Source organism: Mytilus californianus, unplaced genomic scaffold (genome assembly GCF_021869535.1).
Source record: "Mytilus californianus isolate M0D057914Y unplaced genomic scaffold, xbMytCali1.0.p SCAF_2, whole genome shotgun sequence".
In the NCBI taxonomy this organism is placed as follows: domain Eukaryota; kingdom Metazoa; phylum Mollusca; class Bivalvia; order Mytilida; family Mytilidae; genus Mytilus; species Mytilus californianus.
In genome coordinates, this window is record NW_026262668.1 from 116,821,242 (window position 1) to 116,842,447 (window position 21,206).

General features: G+C 31.1%; 1 protein-coding gene across 8 annotated transcripts in view; it reads right to left on the minus strand.

Annotated features, from left to right (window-relative positions):
* Positions 1-21,206, minus strand: part of LOC127730823 (ecotropic viral integration site 5 ortholog-like) — a 77,254-nt gene that overhangs the window by 37,077 nt on the left and 18,971 nt on the right. For 7 of the 8 annotated variants that reach the window (XM_052239416.1, XM_052239419.1, XM_052239422.1 and 4 more), the window contains exons 2-11: positions 20,993-21,137; positions 15,856-15,980; positions 13,787-13,935; positions 12,948-13,033; positions 10,236-10,460; positions 9,950-10,024; positions 6,404-6,529; positions 4,151-4,294; positions 3,123-3,212; positions 2,124-2,221 (exon numbers count right to left, since the gene is read on the minus strand). In XM_052239416.1, the coding sequence (XP_052095376.1) occupies positions 2,124-2,221; positions 3,123-3,212; positions 4,151-4,294; positions 6,404-6,529; positions 9,950-10,024; positions 10,236-10,460; positions 12,948-13,033; positions 13,787-13,935; positions 15,856-15,947 (1,085 nt within the window). In that variant the 5' untranslated portion in view covers positions 15,948-15,980; positions 20,993-21,137. Of the gene's footprint in view, positions 1-2,123; positions 2,222-3,122; positions 3,213-4,150; positions 4,295-6,403; positions 6,530-9,949; positions 10,025-10,235; positions 10,461-12,947; positions 13,034-13,786; positions 13,936-15,286; positions 15,363-15,855; positions 15,981-20,992; positions 21,138-21,206 lie in introns of those variants that run through there. The other variant, XM_052239420.1, reaches the window with a different exon arrangement.

Here is a 21,206-nt window from a genome sequence, read left to right on the forward strand (position 1 = left end):
ACTTAATGCCCATGGATCACAACTTTCGCAAAAATTATCCAACCAGAACAAAACAAGACAAACAACCACAGGTAGTACATAGTCCAGTCTGACGTGGAATGAGCACAATTGTGTAGGAGTTAAACCAGTCTTACATGTGCACACACTTCCCTTTTACCTATGTAGTAAAGAAAAAGGTTATACTTAAAAAATAATTAAGAAATAATTCATGCAAGCCACAGATTTGATGGAAATTTTCAAATGGCCCCAGACCATGTGAAAATGATAACAAATCTATGGCTTGCATAAATTATTTGAATTATAATAAGACAAGTATGTTAATTGAAAAACTGAAGCAAAGGTAAGATTGCCGTGTATATGGCTGTTCTATTTTACCCCCTGTAAGATAAAAGCTACAAATTTCAAATAAATCTAAGGCTTGCATGAATTATTTCTTAAATAACCACTAAAAAAATGTGTTCAATCCTTATAATTCTTAACCCAAACATTTATTTTCCTTGGCTACTATTTACTGACATGTCGTAACTAAGGAGTGAGCACCCATGTTGACTTGCTGAAATCCATGAATGTACAAATGATGCAATAGAATAGAAAGTGAAACAACACCTACCTCAAAACTCCATTTTAATGTGATATTATCTGAATTTAGAGCGTACATGTAAGGGAATAATCTTCTGCTTGAGAGTTTTCATTCGTTTGACATGACGTTAATGTGTCAAGATCATTCATGAAATTTTACTGAATCTTATTTTATTTTGATTTTATACATGTTTTAAGATCAATTTTAATTTGAATGCGACGAAATCCACATAGTGTTTGCACATAAGTTACGATACATGTGGATTTACGTGGGAGGTAAATAGTAACAGCCATTAATATGTACATCTCTGAGTCTGCGCTAAGTATAGATATATCGAGAATTTTTCCACGCTGTTGTTTACAAAGCAAAAGAAGCACGTCATATTAGAATACCAGTTTAACCATAAAATTAACATTATCAATGATCCATGTAAATGAGGTCAAGGTCAAATGAACATTGTCAGACCGATATGTACACCTTACAGTCTTTCCATTCACCAAATATAGTTAACATATTGTTTGAAGTATCTCAGAAACAGATCTAATCAAGAAAACTTACTTAAACCAACAAACCACGAAAATGAGGTCAAGGTCAGATGAACCCTGTCAGATGGACATATGCACCATGCAATCATTCCATACACCGAATATAGTTAACATATTGCTCTTAGTATCTGAGAAACAGACCTAATCAACAAAACAAATCACTGACTTTTGAACCATGAAAATGAGGTCAAGGTAAAATGAAACATGCCAGACAGACATGTACACGATAAAATTACTCCATACAATACATATAGTTGACCTATTGCTTATATTACTTGAGAAACAGACCTTACCATGAAAACTTAACACTGACCTACGAAACATGAAGATTAGGTCAAGATAAGATGAACACTGCCAGACAGGCATGTACACCTTACAATCAGTTCATTCACCAAATATACTTCACCTTTTGCTTATAGGATCTGAGAATGAACTAAAACACAAAAAACATTGATCACTGAACCATGAAAATGAGGTCAAAAATAGATGAAACCTGCAAGACAAAAAGGTACATCTTCCAAAAATTTCATACACCAAATAAAGTTAACCTGCTGCTTATAGTATCTGAGATACGGACTTGAACATGAAAACTTAGCCCTGGTCACTTATCCATGAAATGAGTTCAATGTCAGATGAAACCTGACTGATGGACATTAAGACCTTGCAAGGATCCCATATACCAAATATAGTTATCCTCTTTACTCATAATAAGCAAGAAATTGACACTGTACAGTCTTTTTTAAACAATGGCTGAACAATGACGATGAGGCCAAGTACAAGGGACATATGACAGACAGAAACCTGTTACATAAAGCATCTGTCTCCAAGATATGAAGCATCCAGGAGTTCTATCCCTGAAATATAAAGCTTTATACGAATAGTTTACACTGCCCCACCAGACTGTAATCCCCGTCTTAAATTGTGCAACTTTTGTCGCAGGCAAGACAAAAAATTTACATATCAATTACAGTATTTTATGATAACACAGTTTTACTTACTTTTTCATCTTTTTAGCATTGTATTTGACATAATATGCTGGTTGAAACAGCTTCTCTGGTTCTTGTTCATATTTTTGAGGCAACTCTTTTGTGAAGAACTGAAAATAAAACTCAAATCATGAGATAGTACCAAAAATGTTCAAAAGAAGCATATTACAACATTGTGTATGATAAGCTAGTGTAGTCCAGCCAGGTTAAAAATAGTGTAACTCTTATAAAATAAATTTCCAGGTGTAATATTCCCTAACTGGAGTAAAGGATACAAGTTCTTGCTTATAATAGAAAAACAAAGGATATGGGGTATCCATCCATGACACAAAATCTGTACATGCACAGCAAAAAAAACACAAAAAGCAAAGGAACAGCGCTTTTATTGCTATATATATAGCTATTCTTCAATCTCAAAGTCACAGTGAGGCCTTCAACACGGAGCAAACAAATCTCTCACCTCACTGAAAGTTTAAGACGGCTCTAGCACTGGTTTGAGCAGAATTTTTTGCAAAATGATTGGAATAGACTTTGTAAGATGTTTTTTTTTTATCTTTAAGACTTTGTAAGATGTAAAACCACCAAATCAAAACGATCAAAATAGAACATACTGGAAAGTAGTACATTTCAAAACAAAATTGTTCCTACGCATAGGTGTAAATATCAAACTATGTAGAATATATTTTAGTCATTAAGGTATCAAATGAAAGTTGACATTTGAATAAACTTCGTTATCTGATGTAAAATCAACAAATATGTTCATTTACCTCTGAGAATTACAAAATTTTCAACTGCTTCTTTTTTTTTAAAATAGCAAATTTCCATTATTCCTAATTCAGAAAAAATCATTGCTGGACCTCCAATGTTCCATCAATGATATCAAGTAATTGTTATACTTTATACCATATTGACACCAATGATAAGCTTGTGGCTATATTGCCTTGTTTGTCATTACAATGGTGCCTTTCAGACATGTTATTTTTCACATGATGCAGGAGAGACAACTCTTACCTTTAACATCCCTTCCATATCTAGTGAAAGCAGATAATCTTGACTAGTTTGAAGTATTGCAATTCCCAGTTTAAATATAATATCCATGCCCTGTAAATGAATAAATAGTACATAGTTACATTAGTAAGATTTATTTGGAATAAACAGGGATATCAAAATTAGCTTCAAACAATGTGAATGTCTTGACTCACATGTTGTATATAAAAAGTATTGAATAGTGGACTACAATCAAGAGGCTATTTTTACAAAACAACTTTTGGTTCAAATTGATCATAAGTTATACTGAAATGGTCATGACTTAAAGATTTTGTGAAATGAGTCTTTGGTTTCATGTTGTGACATTTTCTCATTATACACATCCCTCAAACTTGTGTTCTCTTCAGGTACTTTTAATATTAAGGTAAAGTGATGCTATCTAAAATGATTATCTTATCGATTATGTTATGGATATGATGCTAAAATTTCTAAAATAAAACGGTAGAACACTAAATTCTATTCTTTTAAATGCATCAAATTAAAAAAAATAAAGAATTTTTTTCAGATTTTACATGCATTTTAGTTTCGAGTCTATGGTCTGTGGAGTCAAACACTAACTTCTGTCATCAGATATGGACTTGATAAAATATTAAGCAATGCAGGTTGGAAACTGCTCCCACAATTTGCTAGAAATGATATGAGCAAGAACAAGTTAAATCAATGAAATAATAATTGAAAATATCACTGAACATAATAGAAAGTGATTCCTTGCCTCAAGTACTTGTAAATTCATTAAATACAATTTTAGACACAGGCAACTTAGAGCTTGACATTATACAGACACTTATCTTGTTTTGGGAACCTGCCATGACTAGCTTATGTGTACTCATACTGTGTCAAATCCACATCAATAAATATTTTTGCAGTCTATAATTTTTGCAGACTATAATATGATGCTTGATGTCTTTTTGATTTTTGTTATTTCTGGCAGATGTCTCATTGACGGTATACCCCACATCTCTAATACTATTCAGACAATAATAAAATCTTACCTCTGATATAAAAAGATCCATCACACGACAAGCAAGAGACAGTGACAATGTTGTAGCAAATAATGTTAGAAACCATGACGATGCATACATTGATGTGTAAAAACCCTGAGACTGAAAATGTAAGTACAAGTCTGGAAGCAGGTCCTGAAAAACATTGTTATAAAAACTCTGAGACTGAAAATGTAAGTACAAGTCTGGAAGCAGGTCCTAAAAAACATTGTAATAAAAACTCTGAGACTGAAAATGTAAATACAAGTCTGGTAGCAGGTCCTGAAAAACATTGTAATAAAAACTTTGAGACTGAAAATGTAAATACAAGTCTGGAAGCAGGTCCTGAAAAACATTGTAATAAAAACTCTGAGACTGAAAATGTAAGTACAAGTCTGGTAGCAGGTCCTGAAAAACATTGTTATAATAAACAGCTGCACCATGAGCGCATGATACGCTCGTCGTTTTTTCAAAGAATAAAGTTCAATAACTTCTCAATGTCATATCAGAAATGTATGAAAAACTAAAGGGAGGTTATCTTAATAGATATAAACCAGTCACCAAAGTTTCATGAAAACTGCTAAAAGCACTTTAAAGATATTGTCCGAAAACTGGAAAATCACCCCTTTTTTATGAATAAAATCACATAACTCAGAAAAGTAAAATCTAAAATTTATAAAAAATGGAAGAGAGCTCACTTCTATAGATACAAACAATTCACCAAAGTTTCATGCAAATTGGTTAAAGCGTTTTTGAGTTATTGTCCGACATGTTGATGACGCACGGACAGACAGACAGACGGAAGGACGGACGGACGGGCAACAGTATACCATAATATATCCCTGAACGGGCATATAAAAACTCTGAGACTAAAAATGTAAGTACAAGTCTGGTAGCAGGTCCTGAAAAACATTGTTTTAAAAACCCTGAGACCGAAAATGTAAGTACAAGTCTGGTAGCCGGTCCTGAAAAACATTGTATTCCTCAAACCATAAACTAATTCAACTGGTATCTGAAGTGAAGTAGTAGTTCTCATACCCCACTGAATCAGAATAACACATCAAAGTTGATTTGAAAATGGCATATTTTTGCACAGACATAATTAAACAAGATATCATATAAAAATGAATCTACAAAAGGTAAACTTATTTGGTAGTTTTAAGTTTGTTAATTTTTCAATGATTAAGAAATATTTGCAGCTTGACATTGTGCAACCAACAATAAACCAATAATGTAATAACATGACAAATATGGTGTTAGCAGCAGGAACAGTGATATGTTCATTTATGATACCTCTTGACATCTTATCTTTGAATATCATTTTTTGGTGGGGTTCATGTGGCTAACTGTTTTTTTTTTTTTTTGTGTATTTGCATTGTATGTTTTTTTCTACTACTGTGTTGTGTGTGCTTTGAATTCTGGTTTCTTATTGCCAGCTTGATTTGGTATTATCTTTTTTCATTCATAGACAAGACCAGCATACTGGTCGAGGACTAGTTACTGTTTCTGTAAAAACAAACATGTAGCTTTAATGCAACATATCTTCAGACAAATACTTGTTTTTCACATTAAAAAGTTTGTTTTGCTTGATTATATAAAGATGAAGAAGACACATGTGCAGGAACATGACATCATCATTTTATGATATCCTTGATTAAGAAAACTAATCATTATCAGAGATTGTAATATCAAAGCTTGCTTTAGAACACAAATTTCTTTCAAAAGAATTAAAACGGATTTTATAAATTTGAAAACCAATTCTGTGCTCTTCTTCAATACAGTGTAACTTGTAGGTGACAAATTCATGATAATTTCAGATTTAGCTGAAGGAAGTAGTTCCATCACAACTTATGGACAGAATAACAATATTTTATCCATAAAATGTTTTGCAAAAATAGCCTCACCAGTAACCAACTTTTTGTTGTTTGAAAGAGACTTTAAGTCCAAGTCTATGTTGCTAAGCATATATTTTTTGGTAGCATTTTGATTGTTAAAATATTTCTAAATGGAGTTCCCCTTAAACAATCCTTGCGAAAAACTGTTAATTTCTGAGGATAAGGAGTACAAGACCAGTTTATAGTCTTGTACTTGTTTACATTTCTAAACATTTCAATCTGTTAAACCTTAAAGTAGATATCTTAAATCCTGCAGACAAAATACAAAATTGTTGTGTGAATTTCTTCATCGTGTAATATAAGAAACATCTACAGTGGACATGATTCTCCAACTATTCAATTGAATAATTACTAAAGACTAATGACTTACCTGTATTAAACATTCTAGTTTGTACATACACAAACTTAACTCTGCCATACTAGGTTTAAACAGTTCTCTGAGACGATAGTCCTGCATTAATTTAACAAGTACTGCAAAGGCCTCTTCTTCAGGCATCTGTAAAAGAGCGAAAAATACAATTTCAAAGCTTTATAGAAATTTCCAAATTTTTACTTTGAAATGAACATTTAATTTGTTAATGATTAAAGGATTGTGCTTTCGGTCACATCTCCTATTTTTTTATATACTGTGTTTATAATACTCAAAATTGACAACAACACTTCAGATGGTCTGCAACTTTATTTGCTATGGTCAACATGTTTCGCCTGCAAGGCAGACATCATCATAATTTACAATTTACATACAGAAATTATTTACTGAAGTACCCGAACTGGTATCTTGAATTTGACGTCGCAATGTGTGTTGTCAAGGTGAGAGAAACAATGAAAAGTGAAAGTAGCAATAAAGAGTTATGTAGTAGAGAATTGATAAGAAGTAGTGGATTCGTAAACGATAATCAACGAGCATCTTTAGTCGCAAGTTGATTATCGTTTCCGAATCCACTACTTCTTATCAATTCTCTAGCTTAACCCATTTCTAGTAAAACGACTGTCTGTTTTACGTTTTGACAATGAATCAACAATATTTCATAAAAAAAGTTTGGTATTTTGTCTTTTTTATTCTATAATAGCTGGAAATGAATATATCCACACGGTTCGCATCTATATTTAGACATTTGACAAGTTAACATAAGTTTAATATAACTTAAAGGGGGTGTTAGCTCCCCTTTTTAATACCAGATTTTATTTTTGTATATACATATTTCAATTAATCTTTAATCATTACAAATTATTTAAATTAAATAGATTTTGGTATATTTAATTTATTCAAAAAGACATATATTGATATACAGAATTTATTTATCTTGTTTTGAAAAGTTAAAAAATTTTAATTACCAAAATTTAGAATCTTCAAAATTTATATACATAATATTTAGCAACCTGACTTGGTATAATGAAATCGTAACACCATTATGTCGTTCCTAGTCAATTAAATATTATTAGCATATATGCCATAAATCTGCCATTTCATAATTCATATTGCTGTTTAAAGTATTAAAATTATGTGCTTACGATTTAAATTGAACAATTATATTTAAGGTAGATAGGGTGTCTTCCTCCATCTTGGATTTTGAAATACCAGAAAATAATCGGTCTAGACCTTTAATAAAATGTGCAAATTTTGAGAGTAGTGGGTAATTCATGTGTAAGAATTTACATTTTAATATAGAAAATGACATGTTTAATTATATTTATGGTTGTATTTTACAAAAAACAGAATACTTTTGTTTGATTCAATTTTTTCTAACTTTGCCACATAAGGGGAGGCAACTCAAATGTAAGGGCAGATAATTCAAATATTGTTACTTTTACAATAGACTGTGTTAGGAATTTATATATTTTATTATGTAGCAAGAAAACGGGCCCGGTGACCCCATTTTTTTCTTTTTCTTATCTGAAAGTATAATATTAGAGCTATCTTCTCATGTTTTATCTCAAAATTCTATGGTGCAGTTTTCGTTTTATGGCAGAAAATTGCGTTTTCCATGCATTATCTATACAAAATCTGTCAATTTTGCACAACCTGTAGCGTGAAAATAAGCCCCGTGACCCATTCTTTTTATTATTTTTTCCAAAAAAGCATGATATAAACTACATTTTGGCAAATTATTAAAAAATTCTATAGATTATAATTTAGACACCCCATCTACCTTAAATTTTGTTTAAACTGTTTCCGTTTCATTTAAGTTAAGATTATTTTAGCGTTATTACATTTGGTAATATCGTTCACCGGTCAGTAAAATAGTTTTTTCTGTGGTACGCATTCTGAATCCACATCAGAATTGCTCTTGCTACGGATGTACAATGAATAATTATGTTGATGTCATAAACTTACCATCAAGATGTGCATAGCCGTGATCGTCTAGTCGTTGATAACGAATGTCATAACGGTGATATTAACAGTGCAAAGTTCGAACCTTGTACGCGGAATGAATTTTTTTCATTGTAATTTTTTTTTCTGGACCAAAATATTGTTTTAATCCTAGAACATGTAGAAGTATCATATATTTCATTTTCATATAATGGCAATGATTTTGTTCTGTTTTTATTGTCAAAGAAGTAGTTTTAACCCGTTTCTTAAAAAAAAAAATAACACCCAAAATAAAACAAATTCAATAAACATGAACAAACCAAGATATATATATTTCATTAGATTACAAAAGCGAATTATCAATGAGACAGAAATACAGTTAAATGACATGTATTGACAAGTAAGCGCTTTAAGAGTACTATTTATATATTGATTGATGTCAGCCATCGTGGTCTAGTGGTATCATGCATAGACTGAAGACTGTATTGATACGAAGAAAATACGCGCGGGTTCGAATCCTACACATGCCACTCGTTTTTGAGAGGATAAAAGATCGTAAGTTAAAAGGTTAAAGTTATAATATAAGTTCTCTTAAGTTAATACTATGGTCAGTGGATTCTTGAAAAATAATCTACAGCCAGAACAATAGACTGACGTCAGAGAAATGGGTTAAAAATAGATAAGATAAATATAGAAAAATAAAGTTTGTTAACAATGTAACTTGAGTTTGTTTTACTGTTATATGCTTATTATTGGAGAAATTATATGTCAATACATTCCAGAATTCAAAATGTCGGCTTCCTTAGTTACAAACAGGGAGATAGAATGTTTAACGCTTACTGTCATCCAATCAGAACCATTGAAACAAAATAATTGTATTAAATTTTTTTATATACTGTGCTTACAATAGTTATGTATGTGTATACATTATCACTTCTCAACAGTATTTATGAAAACTCATTCACTTTCTTATTTTCTTTTAAAAAAACATATCATACATTCCTATAAATCTTTGTAATAATGATAAAACTTTATCTAAAAACAAAAAAATCATTCAAGTAAAGTTGTGAAATGATACAGTACATGTAATCAATCATAAAATCCTAGGTTATGTTTCTTTTATCATACATTTGTTTTGGCTAACTGATTTATGACTGTTAAAAACTGTACACCACGAATATACATCATAAATTGTTTTGCTTGCTACATGCTTCTATAATAATTTCCTTTTTATAACAACAAATACATGTTTACCTCTTGGATATTTTTTTTTGTAAAGCCCCTGTGATGTTAAAAGGGAGATCTTCCTAAAATATTTTACTATCAGAGAGGAATTTTGTATGACCACCTTGTTTAAGCATTAATAATTACCCATACTATTGTTATATTTGTAGACAGACAGACAGACACATGAACAGACATGGTGATTCCTATATACATACCCTCCCAAACTTTGTTTGCAGAGGGTATAACTAATGATTGGCATAAGGTCTAATGAAAAATGTTCAAAACATAACATCATTGCTATAAGAGCTTTCAAAAATATCTATAAAATATATTGTAATGTATATTGTTAAACATTTAACTGGTCACATTATTTTTTACCTGCATAAGTAGTAAGCCGACAATAAATCCACTTCCTTGACAGTAACCTACTTCTCTATCATGGAGAGAATATGCCTATAACAATAAATAGACTTTCTTATTATGAAAAAATATGTCTTCAAAAGTACAATTGTATATTCAGTTAACATCTACACAATATCTTAAAACTAAAACACTGTTAATATCATGATGAATAATAACTAAAAATCTGAGTTTATTTTAAAGCTTTCCAAAAAAAAATATTTCTAAAAAGAGCACTCTTGGTAACTGTTTGTAAAATTTTTACCTTCATAACATTAAATAAACTTTCTTGTCCCACACCATCCTTCTCCTTGAAGAATTCATGGTCTGGAAATGTTCTGGCAATGTCCCGTCTAATGTACCTCTCACTAGGGGACGACTCTCTCATATATTCTACATACATCTGTTTGTGTGGAGAGCTGTGCACATTCAGTAATAGCTGCCATGCCAACCCTCTGAATGGGTGGGGAATACCCTTTCTCACAAGTTCCTTCAAGGAAAATACTGTATAAGTGGTATTTTTCTCAAAATAAAATTTAAGCATACCAGGGCAAAATTTAATGGTTTTACAGAGAAACTAAATTAAGCAATTAGTGTCCATTGCAGTAGATTTTTCTAAATTCTCATAAAACAAATTGTTCATGTTGTTTAGGAACCCATATAATTTACGATTTTTTTTTCTAAGGTAAAAACATACTAAACAAGTAGAAAGTTGAAAAGACCAACCATGCTCCCTGAACTACACTGATAAATGTTTCTCAACATACCAAATAATATTGATATAGAAGAAACTAAAAAGATCATCATGATCATAGTAATCTAAGAACCATAATGGTTAAAATACTAAAGCCAGAGCCATAGTATACAGAATAACATTATGGAGCAACCCCTTAACATATATTTGCTGTGGTACCTTTGTCCCTTGCTAACTTGCCAGGTTTAGGAAATATACGCCGATTCAATAATAGTTTCATCTCAAGAAATTTCATCTGGAAACCATAATTCTGGTGTAATCTTATTCAATATATAGCTGTCACGTGTTTTTGGTTGTTTGAGATAATTGTTATATAGACACCTGTTTGCGCATCTTAGATAAAATTGGGCAGAGGTTCTCCTGACCCTGGCTACCCTGCCAGGTTTGACCACATGCCAATGTAATTTTAATTTTCCTAAAAATAAAAAAAAAATTTAAAAATAAAGTAAAGATGACCTGAACCTTTGACCTATTAGTCTCCAAATCAACAGCTTTGTCCGTTTCCTACTATGTACTACTTTAAAAGATTTTATTAAAATATAACCACTGCATCTCAGGGAATCACATAGAAACAGCTAACTGCACCTCATATTTCTACATTTTCAGTATATTTTAGCAACTGTGGCCTTGACATTTGACAAAATAAAATTGATATGGATAATCTCTACCTTTTATCTTCCTTTTATATAAGTTTCATTTTAAACTAACTAAGGAAATTAAAGTTATCACCCAGAAACCAACTTTCCCCCAAAAATATATTTTAAGAAGCAGTCACTTTGAGCTATTGACCTCTAAATCAATAGGCTTCTTCCCCTTCCTTATATCGTGTATTATATGTTTCAAATTTATTAAGCTAAAGATTTTATTCAAAAAGCATAAATTTTAGTGTTAGCAAATTTTGTGGTTTTATAAGTCACTTCATTTTTGCTTGTATCTATCTTTGCCATTTCATATCAATCTGATATTTATTCAGCAATAAATATAGTTTTCAATGTGTAATATTGTATATCCTTCAATAGAGTGCAATAAAAATTGTGAAAACAAGTGAAACTGCTAGCTACTGCTCACTGATGATACCCCCTCCCAAATATTTAGCTAAACAGGAAGTTGTTGAGTGATGAATCTGAAAACGCATCACACGGTATAGCTGACTCATATAAACCCTGAAACCAAATTTCAGAAATCTTTGTAATGTAGTTCCTGAGATAAATGGGATGAAAATTTTCAACTACTTGGATGGCATGTGTGAAATAATGTAAGTGTTCGTTAAACAGGAAGTTGTTGAGTGATGAATCTTGAAAACACATCACACTGTATAGCTGACTTATATAAAAATTTCAGAAATCCTTATGATGTAGTTCCTGAGAAAATGTGACGGACGGACGGACAGACAGAGGTAAAACAGTATACCCCCACTTTTTTAAAGCCGGGGTATAATTAGTTTACATGTTCAGTAATCAAAAAAAGTTTCCACTCAATAGGATAAAACCATCTAGTGGTAAACACATCTTAGGAAATATATATTTTTTGCAAGACTACAATTTTACTGTGTGTAAACAGCATTATCGCTATTTTACTAAATTTTCCTTTGATCTTACTGACTGATAATTTTCTTTCTCAGCACAGTAGAGTGATATGAAAAATTATCGCTAGAAACTAAGGGAGCATGTGCCCGTTGTCAATGAAATTAACAACGTCGTCATAGGTAAAATAGCAATAAACAGATTATCATTGGTCATCTCAACTTGATTGCTTTTCTCGCTTTCGCCTTACTGGCTCAAGCGAGAAAATCAATCTCGTTGAGATTATCAACGATAATAAACTAAGTATAGTAAATCTCATAATAAGGCAATGTCAGTTCAATAAAAATTCACATAACAAATATGTGAAAACCCTGACTAAAGTTCTTGTTCACAGGAAAGTATGTACACTTAACCCTAATTTATATCTATTTATTCATTGGTCAAATGGTGTATATAACTTAATTTACATCAAGATACCGTTCAATGAAATTGGATACACAGCATTTATCATGCTTTACAATAACATATGGTAAAATCACTGAAAGACCCCCCTTCTAAATTATGGAAAACTATCATTCTGCATTGACATTAATATCTTGGTGTAAATTAGAAACACCCAATCGGGCTAATGCCCTCATAGGTGTATCTAATACAAGACTTTGTTGTACGTTATATAAAACCCTTTCATATGATGTGTTACCTTTAGGTATGCAGGTTTCTTTTTAGCATTGTCCCAGTCATTTACAAGTTTTCCCCATATATCCCACAGATTACCAAATGGCTGACCTGAAAAATATCTTTTCATCAAACTAAAAATTTATACAATTTGAAATTCAGAGCTATAATCATATAGTACATTCTTGTTTCTGCTGTGAAAACCATTCCTGTATTATCTTTGTTCAAGTGCTTAATTTGTTAGTTATTTATGTGTAAGCATCATTGTGGCAAGATGAAGAACAACATTACAAGCCTTGTTCCTTTGAATTTTCCTTTTCAGATGTGTGTAGGGATTTTGTACCAATTTTTTATCAAGGACCATAACTCCTAACGATAAAAGAGAAAATTGCCAAATTTGATCTTAACCTCCATTTTGTTATCAGTAACAACATATTGAGAACATTTTTATTAATGCAAGTAAGGAAATATGATATCTCCTGATTTCTGCATTTTAGGAAAACTGCAGTCTTCCAGAAAATATCACCTATACCAAATGTTTGGTCTGAGAAAACATAGTTTATCTAATAGTTGAAATTGAGCTGTGATTTAGCTTTCAAATTGGGACTTTGCATCTTTTTGTTAGTTTTTTTTGTGCTTTGTACCGGTCTGATGAGTTAATAAACCCTTTGCAATATCTTTTATAGTTTGTTGTTTTTTTGTTTTTTTTTCAATTCCAGGAAATCAATTTATATACATTGATGAAATCACCCATCTAAATTGCTTCGTGATTCAATGTATCATCTAATTTTGATAAAGATACTGAAACACTATATATAGCTAATAGACAGGCAAATACTAATGAATTGAGCAATAATACTATACCAGTGCCATCTTCCTCTGAGTGTTGATTACTGAGCTGACTGTTAGATGATACTGATGACACAACACTAGAGGCTGATCCCTGTCGAGAATGTCCTAAAACTGGTGACGGTGTTGAATTGAAGGCTGATTTTTCATCTGACAGTAACCTCCTAATATTCATGAGAAAAGTTAATTAGAAAATGATAAACATTAAGGTACTAAAATCTGAATAATTCCTGAAAATTGCCATTCTACTTCATTTTAAATAAATTACTACTATTGGAAAGCTGAAAACTGATAATGTGAGTTCAAACTGATTTTACAAATGCAAATGTTTCCTCTTAACTTTCTCAATACTTTGTATCTAGCAGTTTCAGCATACCTTAATTAGGTGAATATTTTAACTTATATGTTTAAAAATAAACAATATAAAATATCCTATGCAGAGGTTATATTGGTCCAGTGTTTTTTTTTTTTGCTCTTTGAGTTCTTAATGTATGTAAGGGCTTGCTTCCTGCTTTTTATACATTTATATTGTTTAATACTAAAGGAATGAAATGTGATAAAACCAAAAAATATAATGTTTTATTAAAAAACAAGGAAATGCTATAAACAAAAGTTAAGAATCAGAAATGTTAGTAACATTCCAGAATTTATGACACTTTTAATTAATATTGTAATATAGAGACAGGCATTCCATAGATTTAACATTTTGTTATTGACACAGAGATTAAATCAGATATTAGATAGAACTGTTATGTATAGCTGTAATGAGGAAACAAATGCAGAAGTATATATCAATTTGAACTTTGCAATTTAAATATATTTCATTACTACTCATTTCACTGAAGTAGAAGTTGTTACAAATAGGATAGATGAAGACATAACACGACCATTAACATTTATATTTTTAACTCAAATTTGTCACAACTCAACATAATATAATACATGTATACACTAAAGTATAATATTTAAACTCACAAATAATGTCCATGTCTGTCACACACTTTCCTACATCAACTTAAACAAATGATTCATTGAAATTTCTTAATGTCTCTTTGAAAAATTATCTGGACCGTTATAATTTACATTTCAGGATAGTTTTAACTAATTCGCCCTGACAGATAATCACCACTGGATGTTCAGAAAACAATAATTCATCTTACAGATAATCAAATCTATAATTTATAGAACATTTTACAATACAACCATTCAATTTGTTTAAACATATGAGACAGAGTGGACATTATTTTTACAAACTGACAAAGACAGGAGAGAATTTAGGAAGTAAAAGTTTACCATGCACATTAATATTAAATTTTTAAAACTTCATCTAAACTTGTATATGGAAAAGATTTTCAGCTGTAGTTCTCATTCATCAGTTGTTTTAGAGCAACTTTGACCCTTTTAATATATTTCAATGCTTAAGATGTCCTGATGTTAAGATTGTCTTGACAATGCTATTTAAAACAGAAGAAATTAAGTGTATAAATTGTAGCTGATCTGACAGTCTTATTTAACCTGAAGGTTTCCTGTTTAGATGTAGCTTTACGTTTCAATACTTTAACTGCATGTGACAACTTATAATCCATTTCATCTAAAATTTATAGCATACAAAAATCAATAGATGTTGATGAGTTAGCAAATGTATGTAATTAACTAATTCTTAAATTAAAATTCAATCCTACGAGGAAAAATCCATAACTTAGAGTACCATAGTACATAAGTCTCTTTCAACAATGAATTCTCCTGATGATTTCAGAAATCAATTTCAATCTAAGGTATTTTTTTGTATAAAAAGATGACAAAAAATTCTCTTTTTGTTCAATGTCAAGTAAAATAAAGCATCAGTATGTACAATCTAGATATTTGTTTGTATTGTAGTAGAACGTTTATAATGCAAACTTGTGTTGTATGTTATTGTTTGCCTTTGTGTGTACATTCTTTGTTTTAAGCAGATTAGGGTGTTGGTGTGGTCTGTTGAGGTGTCCAATAAGTTGGTCATTTCTCTTATCCTTCTATGCATTATTAATCATCTTTTCAAAATGAGACAAACAATAACACACAATAAAAGCTGACTGGTATTTTACCTATTTGCTTCCTCAAGCTTGGCTAAAAGTTCTAACTCCTCTGCTTGCAGAGAGGAAACCTCCTCTGTTTTCTGTTGGTCATCTGAGGACATTGGCCTCCTAAAGACTTCTTACTTCATCACCCTCTGGAATGAAAACAAACATATCTATTTTAAATTCATATGCGAAGAATAATGGTCTCAAGAATTGTTGTTTTTTGTGTTGAATAAATTATTTTTTTACATATACATATATATTGTCACAACAAACATCTTAATGGATGGTCAAAAGGGACAATGGATAGTCTACTGTTTTCATATTTATAACTGACAAACCCAGTAACCTAACAATAAACTGGTTGTACCTTGGTATTTCAGTAAAAGACTAAATGGATAAAGCAAATGTGTGATTTATAGGTATTAAAGGATGCATTAGTTCTCTTCCCTATTGGAGGTCATGTCAATGACAGGATACATGAGAAAACCAACATATTCAATTTACATAAAGAAATAAATAATTCTTTTATTCTTGTCTCCAGTCATAAATGTTTAAAACAGATACAAACCAGACATACTTTCACTTTCTTTCATTGTGTTTACAATGGTTTATATGAAAGATTAAGGAAAGAAATATTTTTTTTAAATTGTCCTCATAGCTTCTTTTACTGAAAGGAAAATGACAATTACATAATTTTTGTACAACAAGAATGCACACTTCGTCCTGATAAGCATACCCCCATATGTAATTCAAAAGATCAGAAAACAGGAAGTTGGTGTCTGACAGGTCCATAAAGTACACCAACTTTACAACTCATCACTGTCAAACTGTTGACCAAATATAAAGTCATTTTTTCAGTAGTACATACCTGAGAAAGTTGTGACATTTTTTTTAAAGTTCATTCAACATATTGAAAAATTAAAGTACATGTATCAGCAAATAGGAACTAGAGGCTCTAAAGAGCCTGTGTCGCTCACCTTGGTCTATGTGAATATTAAATAAAGGACGCAGATGGATTCATGACAAAATTGTGTTTTGGTGATGGTGATGTGTTTGTACATCTTAATTTACTGAACATTTTTCCTGCTTACAATTATCTCTATCTATAATTAACTTGGCCCAGTAGTTTCAGAGGAGAAGATTTTTGTAAAAGATTACTAAGATTTATGAAAAAATGGTTAAAAATTGACTATAAAGGGCAATAACTCCTAAAGGGGTCAACTGACAATTTCGGTCATGTTGACTTATTTGTAGATCTTACTTTGCCGACATTTATTGTTTTTTACAGTTTATCTCTATCTGTAATAATATTCAAGATAATAACCAAAAACAGCAAAATTACCTTAAAATTACCAATTCAGGGGCAGCAACCCAACAACGGGTTGTCAGATTCATCTGAAAATTTCAGGGCAGATAGATCTTGACCTGATAAACAATTTTACTTCATGTCAGATTTGCTTTAAATGCTTTGGTTTTTGAGTTAAAAGCCAAAAACTGAATTTTACCCCTATGTTCAATTTTTAGCCGTGGCGGCCATCTTGGTTGGTTGACCAGGTCACGCCACACATTTTTAAAACTAGATAACCAAATGATGATTGTGGCCAAGTTTGGTTTAATTTGGCCACGTAGTTTCAGAGAAGATTTTTGTAAAAGATTACTAAGATTTACGAAAAACTGTTAAAAATTGACTATAAAGGGCAATAACTCCTAAAGGGGTCAACTGACCATTTCAGTCATGTTGACTTATTTGTTAATCTTACTTTGCTGAACATTATTGCTGTTTACAGTTTATCTTTATCTATAATAATATTCAAGATAATAACCAAAAACAGCAAAATTTCCTTAAAATAACCAATTCAGGGGCAGCAACCCAACAACAGATTGTTCGATTCATCTGAAAATTTCAGGGCAGATAGATCTTGACCTGATAAACAATTTTACCTCATGTCAGATTTGCTCTAAATGCTTTGGTTTTTGAGTTATAAGCCAAAAACTGCATTTTACCCCTATGTATTATTTTTAACTGTGGCCGCCATCTTGGTTGGTTGGCCGGGTCACGCCACACATTTTTTAAACTAGATACCCCAATGATGATTGTGGCCAAGTTTGGTTTAGTTTGGCCCAGTTGTTTCAGAGGAGAAGATTTTTGTAAAAGATAACTAAGATTTACGAAAAATGGTTAAAAATTGACTATAAAGGGCAATTACTCATAAAGGGGTCAACTGACCATTTCGGTTATATTGACTTATTTGTAAATCTTACTTTGCTGAACATTATTGCTGTTTACAGTTTATCTCTATCTATAATAATATTCAAGATAATAACCAAAAACAGCAAAATTTCCTTAAAATTACCAATTCAGGGGCAGCAACCCAATAACGGGTGGTCCGATTCATCTGAAAATTTCAGGGCAGATAGATCTTGACCTGATGAACAATTTTACCCCTGTCAGATTTGCTCTTAATGCTTTGGTTTTTGAGTTATAAGCTAAAAACTGCATTTTACCCCTATGTTCTATTTTTAGCCGTGGCGGCCATCTTGGTTGGTTGACCAGGTCACGCCACACATTTTTAAAACTAGATACCCCAATGATGATTGTGGCCAAGTTTGGTTAAATTTGGCCCAGTAGTTTCAGAGGAGAAGATTTTTGTAAAAGTTTACGGACGACGGACGACGGACGCAGGACGACGGACGACGGACGCAAAGTGATGAGAAAAGCTCACTTGACCTTTCAGGTCAGGTGAGCTAAAAAAGTGTCTGAGAGAACCAAAACGTGCCACTCTTTACAACACATCACGTTCAAGCTGCTGACTAAATAAGTAGTCATTTTGTTTAGTAAAACTTGAGAAAAATGTGACAATTTTTTTTTAGTTCATTTAAATACTGAACAATTCAAAGTATAGGAAAACAGGAAGAAGATGTCTGACAGATAAGAAATGCGATCACACATTACAAGTCATCACTGTCAAGCTGCACACCAAATATGAAGTCATTCTGTTAAGTAATACTTTAGAAAAGTGTGACAGAAATATTTGCTGGACAAACAGAAGGAGGAATGTATAAGGCCAATGCAATATAGCCCCCTTTACTTGAGTGGGAGTATATATATAATATGTACAAACAGAAGGAGGAATGTACAAGGCCAATGTAATATAGCCCTCTTTACTTGAGTGGGAGTATATATATAATATGTACAAACAGAAGGAGGAATGTACAAGGCCAATACAATATAGCCCCCTTTACTTGAGTGGGAGTATATATATAATATGTACAAACAAATTGTATTATTTTAATTATGCCAATATTAAAGCACTGATCGTTGGGCAGATGGTTCCCCTTGTGACTGATAGTCCATCAGACTGACCCAATGAGTATGGAAAAAAAACTTCCTTATATCATATCTGTGCAGATCACACGTTTCATCAATTGAAGATTTTTTAAAGGTGTGACAGAAAAAACTCACCTGAGAACTATATGATTACATGTAATAATAAGATGAAATAGCCTCTATTGCCAATGCTTCATCAAATGTTAAATTTAATGTACTAAATAATTTTAAAATTATCAAATACAAATATTAATACACAGATAACCTTTAAAATTTCCCTCTGATCTATCTGAATGTACAACATGTACAAGAAGACTATTAAAATTATTGTTACGATATACAAGTAAATAACTTAATTTGTTTTGACTCACAGATTTACATTTAGTATTTTGTTAAGAGAATTATGTGTCAATTCTGTATTCACCAAATAAAACTATCTTATCTATCAAATTTTAAGCTATGAAAAAGAAACCAGTCATTTATTTAATTATCAATATAACATTATAACCTATTAATAAATTAACCTTAATTATATAATAACTTTTACATATATAACAGGTTTCTTACACGTCATTTCATTTGATAAGATACATAAATTATTGAACTGACTATCTGCATATGTATTGATATCAAAAAGGTTGTCCCAACAGTAACAAATATCTTAAAATGTCTGTCCCAAGTTAGAAGCCTGTAATTCAGTGGTTGTTGTTAGCTAATGTCTGTCATATTTGTTTTTCGTAAATTGTATTGTTATAAATTAAGCCATTAGTTTTCTTGTTTAAATTGTTTTACATTTTTCATGTTGGGTCTTTCATACAGTATATTTTGTTCTCAATGTTTTAGACCGTATGGTGACCTATAATTGCTAATATCCAAGTAATTTGTTCTCTATTGGATAGTGTTTCATCTCCTTATTTTTATGTAGTACTTAGATCTCTGCAACAGCACAAAATTACTGTCTAAAATATGTATAAACACGAAGAACATTTTATACTTGATAATGTCACTGTAAAAATAAACTGTAAAATCATGTGAATTAAGTGGAATTTGTTTAATCAACCAATAAGAATAATATTTTTTTTATCATTGTCAGTTTTCATAACTCAAAATTTCGCAGAACATAGAAATTAATCATGCACGACCTTATTGACCTTTTGAATACTAATCAAACATCTAGCTGTAGACTTTGATTCATACAATGTTACATCTTTATATATAAGATATATGTCTAAACATGATTCACTTCACAAAATATCAATAAATGACAAAATCTTAATCAGATTTAATTTATTTTCTAAGCCTAAAGCAGGTAAATATTGTGATATGTTTTTTGATTAACCAGGTAATCTATATATGATGTTATAATAGCTCCTGGTGTAACCTTTAAAAGAAAGATTTATCTAATGATGAAGGTTTATCATCCTCCCTATAAAGGTGTAATTTATGTACATATTATATATAACATACATTAAAACAAGTGAGTGACAAAAGCAGACAGAAATTCTAAGATTATAAACATCCTCCCTTTATATTCATTTAACAGTAATTATACTGTAATATACATTGAAAACATGAAAATGACAAGTTCCAAAATCTTACAGGAATACCATTGAACATTTACAAGGAGAGCAAAGAAAAATATGTAAGCATGTAAATCTCATTAAATTTCCTTTTTTTGGTTTTTTTTTAATGTATATGTATCCTGTATATAGGCTATGAATTAACAAGTTTGAATTCCAACAATTAATTTGGAAGTCCTAACAGAGATACTTCCTTTTTTTCTCATGTAGAAAGCCAAGATGAAAACTGTTGATAAAATAAATTAAACCTTACCAGTCTTCAAAAATTTAGTTCTATCTGCAGTTTCTCATGACAATTCTGATATCCAAATTATGTATTCCAATATGTCCTTAATGTTTGAGCATTTCACTTTAAAAGGATCCACTTAATCTCTCAAAAGATAAGCTGCTACTAAATTCTGCAAAAGAAACAAAACATCAATGAAGAAACAAAATGTTTATAGTGATGAAAGCTCTTTATAGGGCCC